The sequence below is a fragment of the Heteronotia binoei genome, chromosome 20 (genome assembly GCF_032191835.1).
Source record: "Heteronotia binoei isolate CCM8104 ecotype False Entrance Well chromosome 20, APGP_CSIRO_Hbin_v1, whole genome shotgun sequence".
In the NCBI taxonomy this organism is placed as follows: domain Eukaryota; kingdom Metazoa; phylum Chordata; class Lepidosauria; order Squamata; family Gekkonidae; genus Heteronotia; species Heteronotia binoei.
In genome coordinates this window covers 30003718-30026314 of record NC_083242.1, presented here as the reverse complement: position 1 = coordinate 30026314, position 22597 = coordinate 30003718, and the positions used below count along the sequence as shown (strand labels likewise).

Below are 22597 nucleotides of genomic sequence, written 5' to 3'. Positions count from 1 at the left end.
CTTAGAATCATGCAGTCGGGAAGGGGCCATACAGACCATCTAGTCCAACCCCCTGCTCCATGCGGGATCAGCCTAAAGAATCTCTTTAGCATCCTCCCCCCCTTGCTGCTACCCACCTCCATCAGCAAATCTGCCGCCTTTTCTCTGAAACCGCTCGGTCCAGTTTAATTTTAATTATCCCTTTCATTGGTGTCCCCACCCTCCCCGAGCGACAAAGACTGCGATGTGTTTTAAAACAAATAAAATGTAGGAACTGAAAATACGTCGTTCTGTGCTTCTGGGACCTGTTAGGCTGTACTGAAAAGAACTTCTGAAGAGTCACATCGACGCTTTTAATACAGTACGATTCCCTCCTCCGCCCCACTTACTTAGTCCAATCACAAATTCTGGAGGCGAAAGAGACAAGAATATGTCGCTATTTTGCTCTCCATGGAAGGGTAAGTGCTCTCTTTCAAGTAGCGTTTGATTGATGCCAACCATTACAGGTTCTCTTGATGCAAAAATTGCCTCTGCGACGGACGTTATCAGTAACCTCTGGCTTTCTGGTAAGCGCACTGATGCTCCATTCCCCCTTTTCTGACTGAACAGAGTCTCTCAGGACTAGTGCGGCCCTTAACATCTTCAAAGCAAAGGGACCTTTTTGTCGAGACACAAACGTCTGCCCCTCTCGCCCCACACTTTCACACCTTTTAAGGAAGATAGTTCAGGAAAAGGACAATATTACAACTGAAAACTACAGAGTTCACCTTTCCGCCCTTTGCTAACGCAGCTTGAGGATGTCAGACCCAGGCAATGAACATGACACTTTAAAAGAGAGGAATATCTCAAACCGAACGAGTGCTGCTGATCGTGGACAGGGCCAGGAAATTCCCCAGAATTACAAAAGACCTCCAGAACACAAGAGGTCACATCCCTGGAGGAGACGGCTGCTTTGTAAGGTGGACTCTGCTGTGTTATACCTAGGTTCCCAAGTCCCCCCACGGTCTGCAAAAAGCAGGGGTGTCAAACATGCAGCCCGGGGGCCGATCAGGGCCCTAGAGGGCTCTCATCAGGCCCCCGAGCAACTGGCTGTCATCTGCTTCCTTCTCCTTCTCTCCTGCTTCCTTCTACCTCACAACTTGCTTTGCCAGGCTTGCTCAATCACACAAGACCTACAGAGCAAAGCCTATATTTTCTCCATTGGCTGAGGCGCCTCCCTTGGAGAGGAAGGGGGAGGGAGGAATAGCTTGCTTTGCCAGGCTCTTTCAATCGCACAGCAGAGCTACTGTGCCAAGCCCTCTTTCCCTTCTATCGGCTGAGGCTCCTCCCCCTCCTGGTCCCCTGGGGAAGGAAGGAAAGAGCCAGAGCTTCCTTTGCCTAGTTCCCTGGATTGCATGGGAAAGATACAAAAGAAGCACCTTTAAGACCAACGACTGCCAAAGACTACTGTTTTAAGTATGTTTTACTTTAAGCTTTTAAAAAATCCTTGCGTTTGTCTGTGTCCTTTATAAAATTTATATCTCTGCTACCTGGCATATTTTATGGCGGACATGGCCTGGCCCCACAACGCATCATTTATGTCAGATCCGGCCCTCATAACAAATGAGTTTGACATGCCTGGCACAGAGTTTTCCCTCACAAATCGCTAGAGCATTCGGGAAAACCATAGAGTCTTCCCGGGAATGACTAGAGCGGCCAGCGTGCAACGTTGCCGGCGCTATGATGTCATTTGTGGATGATGTCATCATGTCGGCGATGTCGGGGGAAGTTCCCCCTGCCAGCTCAATGTGGGCGGGAGGGTTGGAAACCTCCTGAAACCCCTGCCCGGACTCGGGACATGGCAGTACTAGTTATACCTTACGGAGGTCCCCCCCTCCCCAAACCCTGGTCTCTTCCAGGCTCCTCCCCCAAAACCCGGGAAGTTCCCAACTTAGAATTGGCGACCCTAAACTGAGTGGAGCAGAAGCGTGACATTACAGTCTCCTACGTGGGTGTTTTTTTTGTCAATTGACACATTCTGGTTCTTTCTCTCTCTGAACCTCACCGGTGGGGCAAGCCAGAAATTCAAATCAATAAAAAAACAAGCCTGTTTCAGCAGCACTTAATGGCCTTTCGATCTAGTGTGAAGTTTTTATACCGGACGAGCAAAGACCCGACAGCCTGGATAAAGAGGATTCCAGCAGCAATCAACCCTTGTTCATTCTCTCCACCCCCCTGTATACACAGCAGAAATAGGATTCCCAGACCCCTGCAGGGGGTGGGGGATTCCCCCGCTATAGAACCTCTCTTCCCAGCCCTGATCAGATGGCTAGAGACGTTTTTTTTCCCATCAGCAAATTTTATTTTATTTTATTCGACTTCTATCCCACCTTCCCCGTAAGCGGGCTCTCGGGGTGGGTGAGGACTAGAACTCTCTCACTGGCAACGTCACTTCCGGTACTTATCATTACATTGGCAGGGACATGTGGACACTCTGATACTTGGGTAAAAACTCTATGGTAAACATGCCTTATGGAAACCCTAAGCAGGAAAGAGCTCGGGAGGAGCTGGAAACTCCCAAAATCGAACCCAGCCCTTTTCCTCTACTATCCTGCACATCGCTGCAATGGACAAAGGCACCCCCAATTTCTACAAAGAATCCCCTTTCTCTGTATGTACGAGCTGAAGGCAAAGGTGGAATTCTAGCAGGAGCTACTTTGCGTATTACGTCACACCCCCTGATGTAGCCAATCCTCCAAGAGCTTACGAGGATTGGCTACATCAGGGGTGCGTGGCCTAATACGCAAAGGAGCTCCCACTAGAATTCCACCCCTGGTTGGGGGAAAAGATCCTCTGAGCACAGAGGTTATACTCCTGGCATGAGTGGATTAAACCCTCAGAATGTATTTTTTTCTTGCTTTGCTGGCTGACAGGAAGTAACACCTACCGCACCTATTAATAATGCCAGTCAAACCCCTCTTGAGGCCTCCGCGCACACTTAACAGTAGAGTCGGCAGGCTGGACAGTGACTAATGCTACTGTTTCCAGCTTGTCACTTCAACACGATTAGATTATTTTAATGTTAATTCATTACCCAATTTAATTCCAATTAATAATCTCTATTTCCAGGGCTAGCCGGAGGAACCATCGTGGGTATATGTTGCGCCGCGATTCTCATTCAGAGCAAGCTTCTAAATTAATGACTAAACCTTCCCATTCTTCTTTGCAACCGATGCTCCCCCATAGTAAAACGGACCACGACAACACTCCATCAAGACACCCCAGTTAGGAAATGGGCCAGCTTTTTGCATTTTTATCATTAAGGGAGAAAAAGCAATCTGGGGCAAGTGATGCTCTAATTCTTGGCGCTTGGGAGGGGCAACAGTGGGAGGGCTTCTAGTGTCCTGGTCCCACTGATGGACCTCCTGATGGCGCCTGGGTTTTAGCCACTGTGTGACACAGAGTGTTGGACTGGATGGGCCATTGGCCTGATCCAACAGGGCTTCTCTTATGTTGTTATGTGACACAGAGTGTTGGACTGGATGGGCCATTGGCCTGATCCAACATGGCTTCTCTTATGTTCTTATGTGACACAGAATGTTGGACTGGATGGGCCACTGGCCTGATCCAACATGGCTTCTCTTATGTTCTTCTGTGACACAGAGTGTTGGACAGGATGGGCCATTGGCCTGATCCAACGTGGCTTCTCTTATGTTCTTCTGTGACACAGAATGCTGGACTGGATGGGCCATTGGTCTAATCTAACATGGCTTCTCTTACATTCTTCTGTGTGGGGCAGTGATGCTCTGTATTCTTGGTGCTTAGAGGGGCAACAGTGGGAGGGCTTCTAGTGTCCTGGTCCCACTGATGGACCTCCTGATGGCACCTGGGTTTTGGCCACTGTGTGACACAGAATGTTGGACTGGATGGGCCACTGTCTTGGTGCAGCATGGCTTTGCTTATGTTCCCTTGCACTTCATTTTCAGAATATTCTTTTCAGTCTTGGAGGAAGGACTTTTATCAAACCTGTGTCTCCATCCCGTTTACATCACTCTCTCCGCCCTCTTGACCCAGTCTCAGGACCGCAGGTGCACCCCGTGATCTCTCCTGCAAGGCATTCTGGGAAATCTCCAGGAATCACCTGGAGACTTCTTAGCACCAAATTCCTTAGGTAGATTTCCTACCAGGTCCATTAGCATATGTATAGATATAACTGAACTGACTTCCTAACACTTCCAGCAAGGGGGGGGGGGACTACTTTTAAAACTCAGAGTGAGGAGGGGGGTTTCTCCACAAACCCCTATAAAGAAGGGAACTCCTCTCTAAAGAAAAACATGACAAGGCAAGATGATACAGTGCCTGTTGAACCAGGGAGGGGGGGGGACAGTGGCTCAGTGGTAGAGCATCTGCTTGGGAAGCAGAAGGTCCCAGGTTCAATCCCTGGCATCTCCAAAAAAGGGTCCAGGCAAATAGGTGTGAAAAAAACCTCAGCTTGAGACCCTGGAGAGCCTCATAAGTGTTAGGGAGGGATGGTGGCTCAGTGGTAGAGCATCTGCTTGGGAAGCAGAAGGCCCCAGCTTCAATCCCCGGCATCTCCAAAAAAGGGTCCAGGCAAATAGGTGTGAAAAACCTCAGCTTGAGACCCTGGAGAGCCGCTGCCAGTCTTAGAAGACAATACTGACTTTGATGGACCAAAGGTCTGATTCACTATAAGGCAGCTTCATATGTTCATATGTTCAAGACTCAAATAAGCTGATGTTTCCTCTACATGTACCAGTTTTGCCGAAGTACAAAAAAAGAAGGCTCTCGGCCCCCGACACACCACAGATATAAAAGCGATAACGCAATACCAGAAGGAATTTCCAAATTCCAACGGGCGTGCCCCAGTTCCCTCCTCTGGCATGCCCTCGGCAGAACCCAAAACAACCGGTGTGGTGTAGTGTCAGACTAGTGGGAGGCCCTGATCTGAACGCCAGTTCTGCCGCGGAGACTTGTTATGAGACCTTGAGCCAGTCACAGATTTGGCCCCATATTCTTGCATCTTTGGCAAAGCTGGTACACGCAGAGGCGGCTTGATGATGGAAGCTTAGGCAGCCCTTCTGTGAAGAAGCAGTGCGGTGTAGTGGTTAGATGAGGGGTGTCGAACTCATTTGTTAAGAGGGCCAGATCTGACATAAATGAGACCTTCATGGGCTGGGCCATGAGTGTCGTAAAACGTAATTCTGGGGAACACAGATACAAACTTCATAAAGGACGCAAAGGTGCTGGTTTTTTAAAAGGTATTTTCTTTGTACAGTATGTCACAGAAGCGAGTGCGCCCCCTTCACATTTTGTAAATATTTCACGTGACAACACTGAAGAAATGACACTTGGCTACAATGTAAAGTAGTGAGTCTACAGCTTGTATAACAATGTAAATGTGCTGTCCCCTCAAAATTACGCAACACACAGCCATTGATGTCTAAACTGCTGGCAACAAAAGTGAGTACACCTCTAAGTGATAATGTCCAAATGGGGCCCAAAGTGTCAATATTTTGTGTGGCCACCATTATTTTCCAGCTCTGCCTTAACCCTCTTGGGTCTAGAGTTCACCAGAGCTTCACAGGTTGCCACTGGAGTCCTCTTCCACTCCTCCATGACGACCTCACGTAGCTGGTGGATGTTAGAGACCTCGCGCACCTCCACCTTCCGTTTCAGGACGCCCCACAGATGCTCAATGCTTGGCCAGTCCATAACCTTTACCCTCAGCTTCTTTAGCAAGGCAATGGTCCTTTTGGAGGTGTGTTTGGGGTTGTTATCATGTTGGAATACTGCCCTGCGGCCCAGTCTCCGAAGGGAGGGGATCATGCTCTGCTTCGGTATGTCACAGCACATGTTGGCGCTCATGGTTCCCTCAATGAACTGTAGCTCCCCAGTGCCGGCGGCACTCATGCAGCCCCAGACCATGACATTGCTACAGAGGTTGAAGGGGTGGGGTGGGTCAGCCTGTCAGTGCTCAGACGGCATCCAATTGGTCTGCAGGGCTGTCGTCTCTTCTAAAGATGACGCACAAGAAAGCCCGCAAACGGTTTGCGGCAGACAAGCAGACTAAGGACATGGATTTCTGGAACCATGTCCTTTGGTCCGATGAGACCAAGATAAAACTTATTTGGTTCAGATGGTGTCAAGCGTGTGCGGTGGCAACCAGGTGAGGAGTACAAAGACAAGTGTGTCTTGTCTACAATCATGGTGGTGGGAACGTCATGGTCTGGGGCTGCATGAGTGCTGCCGGCACTGGGGAGCTACAGTTCATTGAGGGAACCATGAATACCAATATGTACTGTGACTTACCGAAGCAGAGCACGATCCCCTCCCTTCGGAGACTGGGTCTCAGGGCAGTATTCCAACATGATAACGACCCCAAGCACACCTTCAAAACGACCACTGCCTTGCTAAAGAAGCTGAGGGTAAAGGTGATGGACTGGCCAAGTATGTCTCCAGACCTAAACCCTATTGAGCATCTGTGGGGCATCCTGAAACGGAAGGTGGAGGTACGCAAGGTCTCTAACATCCACCAGCTACGTGACGCCGTCATGGAGGAGTGGAAGAGGACTCCAATGGCAACCTGTGAAGCTCTGGTGAACTCTATGCCCAAAAGGGTTAAGGCAGTGCTGGAAAATAATGGTGGCCACACAAAATATTGACACTTTGGGTCCCATTTGGACATTATCACTCTGGGGTGTACTCACTTTTGTTGTTTAGACATTAATGGCTGTGTGTTGCGTAATTTTGAGGGGGCAGCCCATTTACACTGTTATACAAGCTGTAGACTCACTACTTTACATTGTAGCCAAGTGTCATTTCTTCAGTGTTGTCACATGAAAAGATATACTTAAATATTTACAAAATGTGAGGGGGTGTACTCACTTCTGTGACATGCTGTATCTCTATCATGGGATTGAGGGAACTGGGTAAAGGAAGCTCTGGCTCTTTCCCTCCCTCCCCAGTGGACTGGGGGAGCCTCAGCCAAGGGTAAGAGAGGCTTGGCTGAGCAGCCCTGTTGTGCGATTGAGAGACCCTGGCAAAGCAAGCTCTCCCTTCCTCAAGGGAGGCCCTTCAGCCCATGGAGAAAATAGAGGCTTTGCTCTGTAGCTCCTGTGCGACTGAGTAAGCCTGGCAAAGCAAGTTGTGTGATGCAGAAGGAAGCAAGCAATAGAGAGAAAAAAGTGGACTTGCTCGAGGGCCTGATAGGAGCCTTCAGGGGGCCTAATTCAGGCCGTGGGCTACATGTTTGACACCCCTGGGTTAGACTGTCAGACAAGGATCTGGGAGACCTGGGCGGGCTCAAATGTCCATTCCGCCATGGAATCTTTGGCCAGTCACACACTCCCAGCCTCATCTATCTTTCAGGGTTGTGGCGAGGATAGTTCAGTTCGGTTCAATTTTATTATGGTCAACGAACCAATCCAAACTGACGACATTATCCGGTACTAGCTTTCTCAGATCCGTGAAGGAAGGCTGCCATGCTCTGAGGCTGCCTTAATTTCAACAGCTGGTAATTGCAGTAACAAAAAAATAATCAAGAAAGCATAAAAGACAACGACGTTGGCGGGGCTGGACGGATAACGCGCTGGCCACCATTAAACCCCCTCTTCGCAGACGGGAGCGTGGCGCGTATCTGCAGATCGCTGTTCTGACTTCTGGGTTAGGTAATAAGGAAATTTTTACGGTGGGCGCTAAAGCTCATTAAATGTGACTCCATTAAAAAACCAAGGTTACACCGGACTCTAAATCTCTTTTTCAGCACAGTCGGCGGAAGGCTATCTCACAGTCTGGCAACTTGCCACCGAGTTCACTGGTGCTTTCCCTTCATTTGCTTTGTAATCGTCTATTAACGTGGGTGAGGGAGAACTCGGAATGACCAGCCCTATGCACGCTCCGTCCTTTCGTTTTCACGACACGGAAACGGCAAACGGGATGGTCCACTCCTTATTAAAGGGGTTGAGCTGCCGCAGGCCATTAGTGAAATGGGCCGTAATGCTCTGGAGTTCTGGGACCGAGGATTGCATTTGCCTCTCGAAACAATATTGGCCAAAGTCAAGCTGCTGGATGAAGTGCAGCTCTCTCTGTCTTCCCAGGCCACTTGTCCTTCAAACAAAAGTTGGAACAAACAGTTTGAAAAGAGAGGAGAGAGGGGCCTCTATTCCATTGATTTCTTCTTGTGCTTTGATTCAATTTTCAGAACTTCTTCTCTTGAGGTCTTCCCCATCTCTTTATTATTAGGGCTTTTTTTGTAGCAGGAACCCCTTTGTGTATTAAGCCACACACCTTGATGTAGCCAATCCTCCTGGAGCTTACAGTAGTCCCTGTAAGGAGAGCCAGTTTGGTGTAGTGGTTAAGTGTGCGGACTCTTATCTGGGAGAACCGGGTTTGATTCCCCACTCCTCCACTTGCACCTGCTGGAATGGCCTTGTGTCAGCCATAGCTATCACAGGGTGTCTGTTGTGGGGAAGGAAGGGAAAGGAGATTGTAGGCCGCTCTGAGACTCTCCTTGAAATGGCAGCTGCTGTGAGGGCCCTCTCCAGCCCCACCCACCTCACAGGGTGTCTGTTGTGGGGGAGGAAGGGAAAGGAGATTGTAGGCCACTCTGAGACTCTGTCCTGGAAAGGGCAGCTTGTGGGAGAGCTCTCTCAGCCCCACCCACCTCACAGGGTGTCTGTTGTGGGGGAGGAAGGGAAAGGAGATTGTGAGCCGCTCTGAGAGTCTTCGGAGGGGAGGGCGGGATATAAATCCAATATCATCATCATATCTTCATCATCATCTCTTGGAGGACTGGCTATGCCATGGGGGTGTGGCCTAATATGCAAAGGAGTTCCTGTTACAAAAAAGCCCTGAAGTTGATGCTGATGATGCTGATGAAGAGAGCTTTCACTCTTGGAAGCTTATACCAAGAACAACAACTACTACTATTACTACAACTACTACTACTACTTTGGTGTAGTGGTTAAATTTGCATACTCTTATCTGGGAGAACTGGGCTTGATTCCCCACTCCTCCACTCGCAGCTTCTGGAATGGCCTTGGGTCAGCCAGAGCTCTCTTATCTGGGAGAACCGGGTTTGATTCCCCACTCCTCCACTTGCACCTGCTGGAATGGCCTTGGGTCAGCCAGAGCTCTCTTATCTGGGAGAACCGGGTTGGATTCCCCACTCCTCCACTTGCAGCTGCTGGAATGGCCTTGGGTCAGCCAGAGCTCTCGCAGGAGTTGTCCTTGAAAGAGCAACTGCTGTGAGAGCTCTTTCAGCCCCACCCACCTCACAGGGTGTCTGTTGTGGAGGGAGAAGATATAGGAGATTGTAAGCCGCTCTGTGACTCGATTCAGAGAGAATGCCGGGGTATAAATCTGCAATTTTTCTTCTTATTATTATTATGAGAGCTTTGACCAGGAAGCTTATACCAGGAACAACAACAACAACTTCTTCTTCTTCTTCTTCTTCTTCTTCTTCTTCTTCTTCATCATCATCATCATCATCATCATCATCATCATCATCATCATCATCATCATTTTGATTCTTGGAAGCTTATGCCAGGAACTCTTGTGGGTCTTTAAGGTGTTACTGAACTCAAATCTTTTTCTCCATGCCATCTCTTGAAGTACAGTTTCCTTGCTTCCCCCTTTATCTTGCAGGCCATACTTTCCAATTGTTTCCGTGTCCCAATTATTTTACTTTTGGCTGCTTTAACCCAACAACCACTCGTGGGAGTCACATGCAATCTTAGTCGCAAGGGTATAAACCTCTTCCACTGCAACTCAATCTATTTACTGATTCCGATAGTTATACCTCACTCCCCCCCCCCCCCCAGCAGTTTAAGAGCTTCTCTCTTCCCCCATCTTATCCTCACAACATCCCTGGGAGGTAGGTAAAGCAGACAGCGTGCGTCTGGTCTGAGGTCACCAAGCAAGTTTCCGTGGCAGAGCTGGTAGAATCATAGAGTTGGAAGGTGCCTCCAAGGTCATCTAATCCAATCCCCTGCATAATGAAGGAAATTCACAAATACCTCCCCCCCCACACACACACAGTTCCCCTGTTCCATATCCAGAAGATGGCAAAAACCCTCCAGGATTCGTGGTCAAACTGGTCTGGAGAAAATTGCTCCCTGTCCCCAAAGTGGCCATCAGCGTTTCGCTGGGCATGTAAGAAGGGGCCATGAGAACGAAGCACTGATGCAGCCCTTCCGGCCCTCCCGTTCACGATCTGCCAAAGTTCGCAGAATCAACAGAATAAATCTGTGGTGTAGACGCTAAGCAATGCAGTAAATCATGTCGAAAACAATTAATGTGGATTCTGTTTGCACTGTATAAATATGCACGTTGACTGGCACCTCCACGAGCGAGACTGACTTACCATAGGATTGACATTTAGTATTGGAATCTGCTTGACAAAAGTTTACTGGCCACAGTTAGGAGACACATCTTCCGTTCCGGATTGGATCTTTCTGTGTTCGTCTCCTTGAAGACACTACATTTTCTGCAACATTCTTTATTGCCTGCTTCTAAGGTGAACCTCGGATAGACTTTGTCGTTATTGGACTCTGCATTCTAGGATCATGGAGTATTGTGCTCTCCCTGTGTGACTCTCCTTGTGATTTCGAGTATTGAAGTATCTTACGATATGCCTCTAAGTATCATTTTGCACTGCATATTTATACAATAAAATTACAATTCACATTATTTTTGACATGATTTACTTCGTTGTTTAATGCCCACATCACCGATTTATTCTATTGGCTGTATGTATTGTTTATGTGGTCCCGCTGGTTTAAGTTCACAGAATCAGCATTGCTGTCAGAGGGCCATCTAGCCTCTGCTTGAAAACCTCCAAGGAAGGAGAGCCCACCGCCTCCCGAGGAAGCCTGTTCCACTGAGGAACCGCTCCAAACTCACAAAGACCTCTCCCTAAATTCACAGGATCTTCATTGCTGTCAGATGGCCATCTAGCCTCTGCTTGAAAACCTCCAAGGAAGGAGAGCCCACCACCTCCTGAGGAAGCCTGTTCCACTGAGGAACCACTCTAACTGTCAGGAAGTTCTTCCTAATGTTGAGCTGGAAAATCTTTTGATTTAATTTCAACCCATTGGTTCCGGTCCGACCTCCTGAGGCAACAAAAAAACAACTCTGCACCATCCTCTATAGAACAGCCCTTCAAGTTCTTAAAGATGGTGATCACCTCTCCATCATAGAATCATAGAGTTGGAAGGAACCTCCAGGGTCATCTAGTCCAACCCCCTGCACGTGCAGGAAACTCACAAATACCTCCCCCATTTGTTCATCTCCTCTCCAGACGAAACATACCCAGCTCCTCCCAACCTTTCTTCATAGAACTTGGTCTCCAGACCCCTCACCAACTTCGTTGCCCTTCTCTGGACATGTTCCAGTTTGTCTAAATCCTTCTTCAACAATGGTGCCCCAAACTGAATACAATACTCTAGGTGAGCTCTAACCAGAGCAGAGCAAATCAATATTATCAGTTTGGGTGATTTGCATAACACACTTTTGTTGATACAGACCAAAGTTGCATCACACTGCTGCCTCATGTTCAGTGTATGTTCTAAAAAACCCCTTTTTGCGCATCCTGCTGCCAAGACAAGTCTCCCCCCATCCCGTAATTACGCATTTGATTTTTCCTACCTAAGTGAAGAACTTTTGTTGCATCAAAGACTGCCTGCAATTTCCCTATGCCACAAAAACCTTCCTATATATGGCAGAGTTAGAAGCAGGAAAATGCAACTTGGGGGGGGGGGGGGGAAACAGACAGGGACGGGTCAAAAAGGAGAGTTTCTTTCCACAGGTATTTTCCCCCCAGTTTCGTTAAGGAAAGGCATCTCTGAGACGAAGTGCACGTAGATCTAATTTACAACACCTATGCAGTGTGGCAGAGAGGCTCAACACCGCTCGCTCATCGCTCTGTGTTTGCAGTGACAAGTTACAGTTGGACTGATATTGTTCCCTTTGATGTACAGACTTTCCTCAGTACAGATGAGAAACTGACCTCGTTTTGGATCATCAGGAAGTGGCACTGCGGTTAAGTGGGGAGGGGGGGGGGCGGAGAGGAGCTTTTGCGTTGTCGGAGAGTCTCGGAGAGAAGAAATGAGTCAAATCTGATCAAAGGTTACTTTGTTCGTGACACAGAAATACCTGCGGATATTAATGCATCCAACCAACACAAACGAACAACAGGTTTGCTGCTGGAGCAGGTGGGATAAATAGACCATCCATTTCCTTCCCTTTTCCATCTCCCCTCTCGGCTTGACTTCGCGAACGAAGATTTAAGAAAGGTGCAGCAGTCCACGTCTGCTGCAGGCTCGCTGGTGGCTGACAAGACCAATGCGGGACAGGCAGGTCCGGCCACAGTGGCTGCAGGGAAAAGTCTGATTTAGGGTTGGTGCTGTAGCAGTGCGATTCTTCCTCAATCTCCTTTTGTCCTCAAGACCAGCTATGCGTGCGTTCTCAAAGGAAGAGACAGCCTGGTGGATGGTGTGCCTCCATGCTTTGCGATCTGAGGCTAGGTCAGACCACTGGTGATGGTTGAGACAGGTACCAAGGGATTTCTTCAAGGAGTCCTTGTACCTCTTCTTTGGTGCCCCTCTATTTCGATGGCCAGTGGAAAGTTCGCCATACAGGGCAATCTTGGGAAGGCGGTGGTTTTCCATCCTGGAAATATGCCCTGCCCAGCGCAGCTGCGTCTTCAACAGCAGTGCCTCGATGCTGGTAACCTCCGCCCGCTTGAGGACTTCGGTGTTGGTCACAAAGTCACTCCAGTGGATGTTGAGGATGGTGCAAAGGCAGCGCTGATGAAAGCGCTCAAGGAGTCGCAGGTGATGACGGTATAAAACCCACGATTCGGAGCCGTAGATGAGGGTTGTCATCACAACCGCTTTGTAAACACTGATCTTTGTGCCTTTTTTCAGATGCTTGTTGCTCCACATCCTTTTATGCAGTCGGCCAAATGCATGGTTTGCCTTTGCCAGCCTATTATCGATCTCCTTGTCGATTTTCCATCTCCACAAGGGGAGCAACTGACTCTAGATGAGGAGTGTCGAACACATTTGTTATGAGGGCCGGATCTGACATAAGTGAGACTTTGTTGGGCCAGGCCATGTCGGGCCAGGCCGTATGTGTACCTGATTTAAGATTAGGTAGCAGAGATATAAACTTTATAAAGAACGCAAACACAATTAAAAATATATATATATATTTTAAAACACCTTAAAACATGCTTAAAATGTTAGCACTCGTTGGTCTTAAAGGTGTTTTCTTTGTATTTGTCCCATGGGATCCAGGAGAGGAAGCTCTGGCTCTTTCCTTCCTTCCCCAGGGGACTGGGGGGGGGAGGAGCCTCAGCCAATAGAAGCAAGAGAGGCTTGGTTCAGTAGCTCCGCTGTGCAACTGAGAGAGTCTGGCAAAGCAAGCTATTCCCCCTCAAGGGAAGAGTCTCAGCCAATGGAGAAAATAGAGGTTTTCCTCTGAGGCTCCTGTGCAATTGAGCAAGCCTTGCAAAGCAAGCTGTGATGCAGAAGGAAGCAAGAGATGGGGAGAAGGAAACAGATGACAGCTTGGGGGCCTGATAGGAACCCTCCAGGAGCCTGATTCGAACCCCGGGCTGCGTGTTTGACACCCCTGCTCCAGATCAAGCTAGATACCACACTGTTATGAAAACAGAGGATTTTATCTGCATGCTCATTTATATAACTATGTCAGGCTAACATCGTGACCCCCCCCCAAATATCCTTGTCTCTATGATAAACGAATCAAGATGTTCCAGCCACACCCTCTGCGGTGTCTATCTTGACTCTTGAATGAATTGTGGAGGTATGGTAAACTCCACCTGCCACCCGATCCTTGTTTGCACAGCCCTTTGGGTCCAGGATCAAGGGAAAGTGATTTAAGAGCCCCTGATGTGGGATGGAACTGAGGAAAACCAGAGAGGGGAAAGAAACTTAACCCCAACACTGGAATAAGGAACCTACAAGGTTAATATACAACTTAAGGGCCCAAAATTGGAACTGAACCATCACTCTCAGCTAAGGTTACCACGCCTCATGACACAAGAGCCTTGTTAAAGGAGGATGGTGAAAAATGCTTCCAATTCACAGCTGACTTACGGAGGCCCCGGAGGGTTTTCAAGGCGCAAAACTTTCAGTGGTGGTTTGCTGTTGCATATCTCCGCGTTGCGACTCTGGATCTCCCAGCCCAAAAAAACTAGCCAGGATCAGCCCTGCTTAGCACTTTAATCTGTAGCCTATAATATTTTAATTGTTTATTTAACTTAATTTGAATGTAATTTAACTATATTTTAATTGTCTTTTATAGTAATGATTGTATTTTATTGTAATCATGGTATATACCATGTCCTGTGAGCCGCCCTGAGCCCGCCTCGGCGGGGGAGGGCGGGATATAAGAATAAATTTATTATTATTATTATTATTATTATTAGCTTGTGAGATCTGCTGAAATCTGGCTAGCCTGGGCTAAAACAGTAAGGGTCGCAGTGGATGCCGCTGTTAAAAAAAAAAAATCAGTTCTTTGCATCACGTACCAACCTGTCCCTTCTGACACAGCATTCTCTTTTTTTTATCTGTTTCAGATTTTACACCCAACATAGCAAATGCATCCCTCCGTTTTGAGCTTTCTCAGTCAGGGCTTTATCAGGAGAATAAAAGAGGGCTCCTCAGAACCCGTGTTGCTCTGCCTGGCTCGCTGAGCCTACCTATAGTCACTAGCCTTTAAATGGTCCCTTGAATAAGGGTACATGTTGCTGTTGTTGTAAGGGGAGGGACGGTGGCTCAGTGGCAGAGCATCTGCTTGGGAAGCAGAAGGTCCCAGGTTCAATCCCTGGCATCTCCAACTAAAAAGGATCCAGGCAAATAGGTGTGAAAAACCTCAGCCTGAGACCCTGGAGAGCCGCTGCCAGTCTGAGTAGACAATACTGACTTCTATGGACCAAGGGTCTGATTCAGTAGAAGGCAGCTTCATATGTTCATATGTTTTAATCTCTGATGGTGCAAGAAATATGCTCTATCGTAAATTTGCTGTGACTTCTGTTACCATCCATCCGGCTGTTATGGCTATAATGTAAATATTTTGCCATCTTTAATCGGTTTAAGGCAGGGCTTTTTTGTCAAAAAAAAGCCAGCAGGAACTCATTTCCATATTAAGCCACACCCCCTGACAGCACCATTGTTTCACACAGGATTTTTCTGGGAAAGCCCAGCAGGGACTCATTTGCATATTAGGCCACACACCCCTGGTGGCACCATTGTTTCACATGCGATTTTTTTTTTGTAGAAAAAGCCTGGCAGGAACTCATTTACATATTAAGCCATACCCCTGATGTCACCATAGTTTCACACAGGATTTTTTGTAGGAAAGGCCCAGCAGGAACCTATTTGCATATTAAGCCACACCCCTGATGTCACCATTGTCTCACACAGGATTTTTTGTAGGAAAAGCCCAGCAGGAACTCATTTGCATATTAAGCCACACCTCTGATGTCACCATTGTTTCACACAGGATTTTTTTGTAGAAAAATCCCAGCAGGAACACATTTGCATATTAAGCCACACCTCTGATGTCACCATTGTTTCACACAGGTTTTTTGTGGGAAAAGCCCAGCAGGAACTCATTTGCATATTAAGCCACACCCCGGATGTCACCATTGTTTCACACAGGATTTTTTTGTAGAAAAATCCCAGCAGGAACACATTTGCATATTAAGCCACACCTCTGATGTCACCATTGTTTCACACAGGTTTTTTGTGGGAAAAGCCCAGCAGGAACTCATTTGCATATTAAGCCACACCCCGGATGTCACCATTGTTTCACACAGGATTTTTTTGTAGAAAAGTGCAGCAAGAACTCATTTGCATATTAGGTCATACCCACTGGTGCCAAGCCAGCCGGAACTGGGTACAAGGTGCTGGTTATTACCTTTAAAGCCCTATATGGCCTGGGACCTGTCTACCTGAAGGACCGTCTCTCCCCACATGTTCCCCAGAGAGTACTGAGGTCGGGAACACAAAACCTCCTCACTATCCCTGGGCCAAAAGAAGCCTGCTTGAAATCCACCAGAGAAAGGGCTTTCTCTGTTATGGCCCCCACATGGTGGAACCAGCTGCCGGAGGAGGTGAGGGCCCTGCGGGACCTTGTTCAGTTCCGCAGGGCCTGTAAGACGACCCTCTTCCGGCTAGCCTACACCTAGCTGAGATGAGAACTCAATGTAGCTTGCCTGACTCCTGTTTTATATATATTTGGATTGTTTATTAGTTTTTAAGGTTTTATCTGTTTTAAATGTTTAACTGTTTACATATTTAAATATTGTTCAATTTTTATGTTCGACTAATTGTTGGAAGCCGCCCTGAGCCACTTGTGGGAAGGGCGGGATATAAATCCTAAATAAAATAAATAAATAAACTGTGTTCTTATGTGTTCCTGCTCACAAAAAGCCCTGGTTTGAACTATGCATTGTAATAAATGGTTTTTAATGTTTTATAACTTTGAAGTTACCCGCCCTGAGCTGGCTTGCAAGAAGGGTGCAGTATTTATTGTGTTGGATTTATAGGTTGCTCTTCCTTGCAAGCAGGCCTTAGAGCAGCTGGCAACATAGTAAAATACGATATCTTATGTTAAAAACAAAATGGTAAAAAAGTATATATATATATATTGCTATATTGCAGATGGAGATCTGCGGGATCTGCTTCAATTCCGCAGGGCCTGTAAAACAGCTCTTTCGCCCGGCTTTCAGCTGCGGCTGTGGGCATCACTTGTTACCAGCCTCCTCCCTTCGTTCCATCCCTCATTCCATCCCAGCGCCACAAGACCTGCCGGAGCTGGACCACAGACCATGTCTGTGAAGCAGAACCTGCCATTTTAGTCTCTGTCATTTTAGATTTCGTGTATTTTAAATCGGTTTTTACTGGTTGATTGTTTTATGAGGTAACCCGCCCTGAGCCTGTTCTACAGGAAAGGCGGACTGAAAATCAAATCAAATAAAATAAATAAGAATTAAACATATAATACGTTTTTTTTTTAAAAAATCAACATGGCAAGTACGCTTCAGAACAATGTTTGGAGTTCATTTTTGTTCTACGGTAGCAGGATCCACCCCCTGCCGAAACACCCGGATCGATACAAAGTGCTGTCACGGGGGGTAATTCCAGACGAGCAGCCATTGCACAGTTGCATCCAGCGCTCTATGTCGGAATGACAAAGGTTCCCACGTGCTCAAAAAGGCCAGGGACCCCAGTCCTAGTGTATCGACAGGCTTCTCATGAAGGAGTGAACAAGCAGAACCGAAACCCATGGGAAATGCGGTACGGTACAGAATTCCAGATGGGAAGCCACCATGGTCACTGTGGCAAGGCTGGTGATGTCTCTGAAAGACTACCGATATTCCTTTCATCCAAGAACAGTGTGTTAGAGCTCGCTTTAGCAGAGACGTGGATATAGCCGTAACAGATACGTTTTCAGTTGCAGGTACAAGAAAGGTAACCTTTACGTATAAATATGGATGACAACGCCATCGCCTTCACCTGGATGGCCCAGGCTAGCCTGATCTCACTCAATCTCAGAAGCTAATCAGGGTCAGCCCTGGTTAGTATCTGGAGGCCCAAAGTTGCTATGCAGAGGCAGGCAATGGCGAACCACCTTCGTATGCCTTTTCCCTTGATGAGGATGGCCCAGGTCAGCCCCAGCGCATCAAGTCTTGGAAGCCAAGCAGGGTCAGCCTTGTTATTATTCGGATGGGAGCCCACCCAGAAAGCCTAGGGTTGCTACGCAGAGGCAGGCAATGGCAAACTACCTTCATATGCCTTTTCCCCTGCCTAGGATGGTCCAGGCCAGTCTCATCTTATCAGGTCTTGGAAGCCAAGCAAAGTCAGCCTTGTTATTATTTGGATGAGAGTCCACCCAGGAAGCCTAGGATTGCTACACAGAGGCAGGCAATGGCAAACCACCTTCGTATGCCTTTTCCCTTGACCAGGATAGCCCAGAGTATCCCTTGAACAGGAAAGCGCCATCTCGTCAGGTCTTGGAAACCAAGCAAGGTCAGCCTCATTATCATTTGGATGGGAGTACACCAAGGAAGTCTAGGGTCGCTATGCAGAGGCAGGCAATGGCAAACCACCTTCATATGCCTTTTTCCCTGACCAGGATGACCCAGGTTAGCCCCATCTTGTCAGGTCTTTGAAGTCAAACAAGGTCAGCCTTGTTATTATTTGGATGGGAGTCCACCCAGGAAGCCTAGGATTGCTACACAGAGGCAGGCAATGGCAAACCACCTTCGTACGCCTTTTCTTTTGACCAGGATAGCCCAGAGTATCCCTTGACCAGGAAAGCACCATCTCGTCAGGTCTTGGAAACCAAGCAAGGTCAGCCTCATTATCATTTGGATGGGAGTACACCAAGGAAGTCTAGGGTCGCTATGCAGAGACAGGCAATGGCAAACCACCTTCATATGCCTTTTTCCCTGACCAGGATGGCCCAGAGTATCCCTTGATCAGGAAAGCACCATCTTGTCAGGTCCTGGAACCCAAGCAAAGTCAGCCTTGTTATTATTTGGATGGGAGTACACCAAGGAAGTCCAGGGTTGCTATGCAGAGGCAGGGAATGGCAAACCACCTTCATATGCCTTTTTCCCTGACCAGGATGGCCCAGAGTATCCCTTGACCAGGAAAGCACCATCTTGTCAGGTCTTGGAACCCAAGCAAAGTCAGCCTTGTTATTATTTGGATGGGAGTACACCAAGGAAGTCCAGGGTTGCTATGCAGAGGCAGGCAATGGCAAACCACCTTCATATGCCTTTTCCCCTGACTAGGATGGCCCAGGCTAGTCCCATCTCATTAGATCTTGAAGCTAAGCAGGGCTAGCCCTCATTAGTATTAGGATGGGAGGCCACCAACGAGGCCCAGGGTTGCTACGCAGAGGCAAGCAATGGCAAACCACCTTGGAATGTCTCTTGCCTTAAAAAACATTGGCATAAGCAGCTGCGACTCAACATTATTTGCCACCACCACTCCAATGCATCTCATAAAGCAGGGGTGGGGAACCTTTTTTCTGCCAAGGGCCATATGGATATTTGTAGCATCATTCGCGGGCCATAAAAAATTATCAACTTAAAAAATGTTCCGCCGAGGGAAAATGATTCAGGCCAGCAAAATTAATGCAAATAATTTTTTTTTTCTATTTGAAGCCATGTGGGGAGAACCTAATCTGGTACACACACGCACACACACACTCGGCCCGCCGCCCTAGGCAAATGCATAGCTCCAGGGCTTTTTTGTAGAAAAAGCCCAGCAGGAACTCAGTAGCATATTAGACCACATCCCCTAATATTAGGTCACACACTCATTAGCATATTAGGCCATGCCCTCTGGGATAATCAAGTGCAAACTGAACTGTGGCAGTAACTTTTCCAGGCCCTGCAGCAATTCTGGCCAGCCAGGCCCCAGGGAGGCTGCCGCACAGTACATCTGGGCCCTGTGATCCCTGCCTGGCCCAGGAGAGGCTGCTGCACAGTGTGGCTGGGCCCCACGATCCTCACTGGCCAGCCGGGCCCCAGGGAGGCTGCCACATGGCAATCTATGTATCTGTCCAGCAATCTCCGAGGGCCACACCAAGTGACCTCGAGGGCCGTATATGGCCCTCGGGACGGAGGTTCCCCACCCCTGTGATAAAGCGTGATCTGGTTCATCTGATTCTGTAGGAATAAATTTTTGTCGGTCTTTAAAGTGCCACGGGACCCGTGTAATAAAATAACACTCTGATGAGTGGCTCGCCACGTACCTGCGACTTCTGAGGTTGACGGGAGACCCTCAGCCCCTTCTGGGAGGGTCACAACCCCCTCTGAGGTTCCGGGGAGGGAGCCTCCTCTTTCCAGCACCAGGATCCGCTCTCTCAAGCGCTGGCACTCCTCGCGCAGCTGGGCCTGCTCCTGCAGATGCTGCCGCTTGGCGAGGCTGGCTGGATTCTCGCTGAGGTGGAGGACTTTGGTCTTGCTGGAGTCGTGATTGCCAACCTACAGAAACAAGCACAAGGCGGATCAACAACAACAACAACAAAAGACGGTGGGAGAGAAGTATCATTGTGAGTGTGAAAGTTCAGGCAGGGAGCTACGAGAAGGGGCAGACCTACGCACAAATATTGGAGGAGAAGGCGGAGATTGGATTTATACCCTGCCCTTTACTTGGTGTCCTAAAGCGGCCTACAATCTCCTTTCCCTTCCTTCCCCACAACATACACTCCATGAGGTAGGTGGGGCTGAGAGAGCCAGTTTGGTGTAGTAGTTAAGTGTGTGGACTCTTATCTGGGAGAACCGGGTTTGATTCCCCACTCCTCCACTTGCACCTGCTGGAATGGCCTTGGGTTAGCCATAGCTCTGGCAGAGGTTGTCCTTGAAAGGGCAGCTGCTGTGAGAGCCCTCTCAGCCCCACCCACCTCACAGGGTGTCTGTTGTGGGGGGGAGAAGATATGGGAGATTGTAAGCCACTCTGAGTCTCTGATCCAGGGAGAAGGATGGGGTATAAATCTGCAATTCTTTTTCTTTTCTTTTGAGAACTGCTCTTCAGAGAACAGCTCTGAAAGAACTTGTGACTGACTCAAGGTCACACCGGCAGCTGCACGTGGAGACGTGGGGAATCAAACCTGGTTCTCCCAGATAAGAACCTGCACACTTTACCACCCCACCAAATTGACAAATGACACAAGAATGTCTTTATATAAAAATGAACAACCACAGACATTTGGATCTATTGATAAACTTGCACATGGATATTTAAAAATAACGACAGACTGCCCATGACGGCTGAGCTATAACGACAAACTGTGCATGAATATTGATATAATGACAAGCTGCACATGGGTATCTGGCTATAACAATGAACACAAATATTTCATTTTAACGACGAACGAGACACAAATATTTTGATGTAAGGATAAACTGAACATGAACATATGGATATAACAAAAATTTGTTCATGGATACTTGGATGCAACGGCAGAGCGCACGCAGATATTTGGATAGTGAACCGTGCATGAATGTTCGGATATATTGATGAACTGCATGTTAATATCTGAACGTAACAATAAACCACACAGAGACATTTAGACGTACTGAAAACCTGCACATGAATATCTGGACAAAATGACAAAGTGCATGAAGATATCAAAGATTTCAGGTTTTCACGGCTGGTAACATCATTAGGGTTTGTAGAATCTTTCGGGCTCAAGTGCCGTGTTCTACTGGAGAAAGTTTTTCTTCCAGACGTTTCATTCTCAGCTGCGGAGAACATCCTCAGTGGCGCCTGCTCCGGCTGCAACGCCACTGAGGATGTTCTCCGCAGCTGAGAACGAAACGTCTGGAAGAAAAACTTTCTCCAGTGGAACACGGCACTTGAGCCCGAAAGATTCTACAAACCCTAATGCACGAAGATACTTAGATATAGCAATGGCTATTTGGATATAATGAGGAAGCGCACACAGATATCGGATGAAACAACAACTCGCAGACTGAAATGTAGAGACCGTGACAGATTACACGCAACTATTTGGAGACCACAACAAATGGCACACAAATATGTGAATATAATGAAAAGCAGCACACAGTTATTTCGATACGGAACCACACGTGATATTTGGATCTAATGACAAATCACACACAGGCATCTGGATGTGATGATGAACCGCAAACCACTGTCTGGATACGATGGCAGTCTGGCGCATGGTGCAATGGAGCGAGTTACCTGGTGCTACTCTTATAACTAGAACATCACAGGCAGCATTCAAATGGATCAGAAAATCGTATGTGTGAGAACTGACTGAGTTGACTCATTTCACACACCCAGCCTATCGGGGCAGTAAGGACACTTTCTTCCCGATAATCACAGATGCATGAATCAGTTCTACAAGTAACTTTTTGTTCTGATTCTTTAAGGATGGAGATGGTCTTATTCCTGGGTTTCTTTTCTGGAGAGCAAGTTTGATGTAGTGGTTAAGTGTGCGGACTCTTATCTGGGAGAACCGGGTTTGATTCCCCACTCCTCCACTTGCACCTGCTGGAATGGCCTTGGGTCAGCCATAGCTCTGGCAGAGGTTGTCCTTGAAAGGGCAGCTGCTGTGAGAGCCCTCTCCAGCCCCACCCACCTCACAGGGTGTCTGCTGTGGGGGAGGAAGGGAAAGGGGATTGTGAGCCACTCTGAGACTCTTCGGAGTGGAGGGCGGGATATAAATCCAATATCATCTTCTTTTTTTTCATTTCTCCACCACATTTAACATTTTAAATTGCAGCCTAACCTATCCCCAGCCTAATCTGGGACTCCAGTTTGCTGACATTCCAGGACTTTGGATGTAGTCACCGCGATTAAATACTGTCAGCTTTTCCTGAGCGAGCTAAGAGACATTTCATTTCCCACTTATCCCAAGAGGTGAAAGATATTTATAGCTGTTTCACTGATGAGGCAGATCTTAAAATAGCCAATTAATTTCCCTTCAAAGTGAGACAACAACCAAGTTAATACTTCTGTCTTTATGGGTAAGGGAAAAAAAATAGACACACATTTTGCAGCATTAAAAAAGATTCCAGTGAATCGACGGGCCCTAGGCGACTGCA

General features: G+C 47.7%; 1 protein-coding gene across 1 annotated transcript in view; it reads right to left on the bottom strand.

The window, feature by feature from the left end:
• MAD1L1 (mitotic arrest deficient 1 like 1) overlaps window positions 1-22597 on the bottom strand; it is a 600356-nt gene that overhangs the window by 377588 nt on the left and 200171 nt on the right. The window contains exon 4 of the mRNA XM_060260565.1: window positions 19777-20008. Within this exon, the coding sequence (XP_060116548.1) occupies window positions 19777-20008 (232 nt within the window). The remainder of the gene's footprint in view (window positions 1-19776; window positions 20009-22597) is intronic.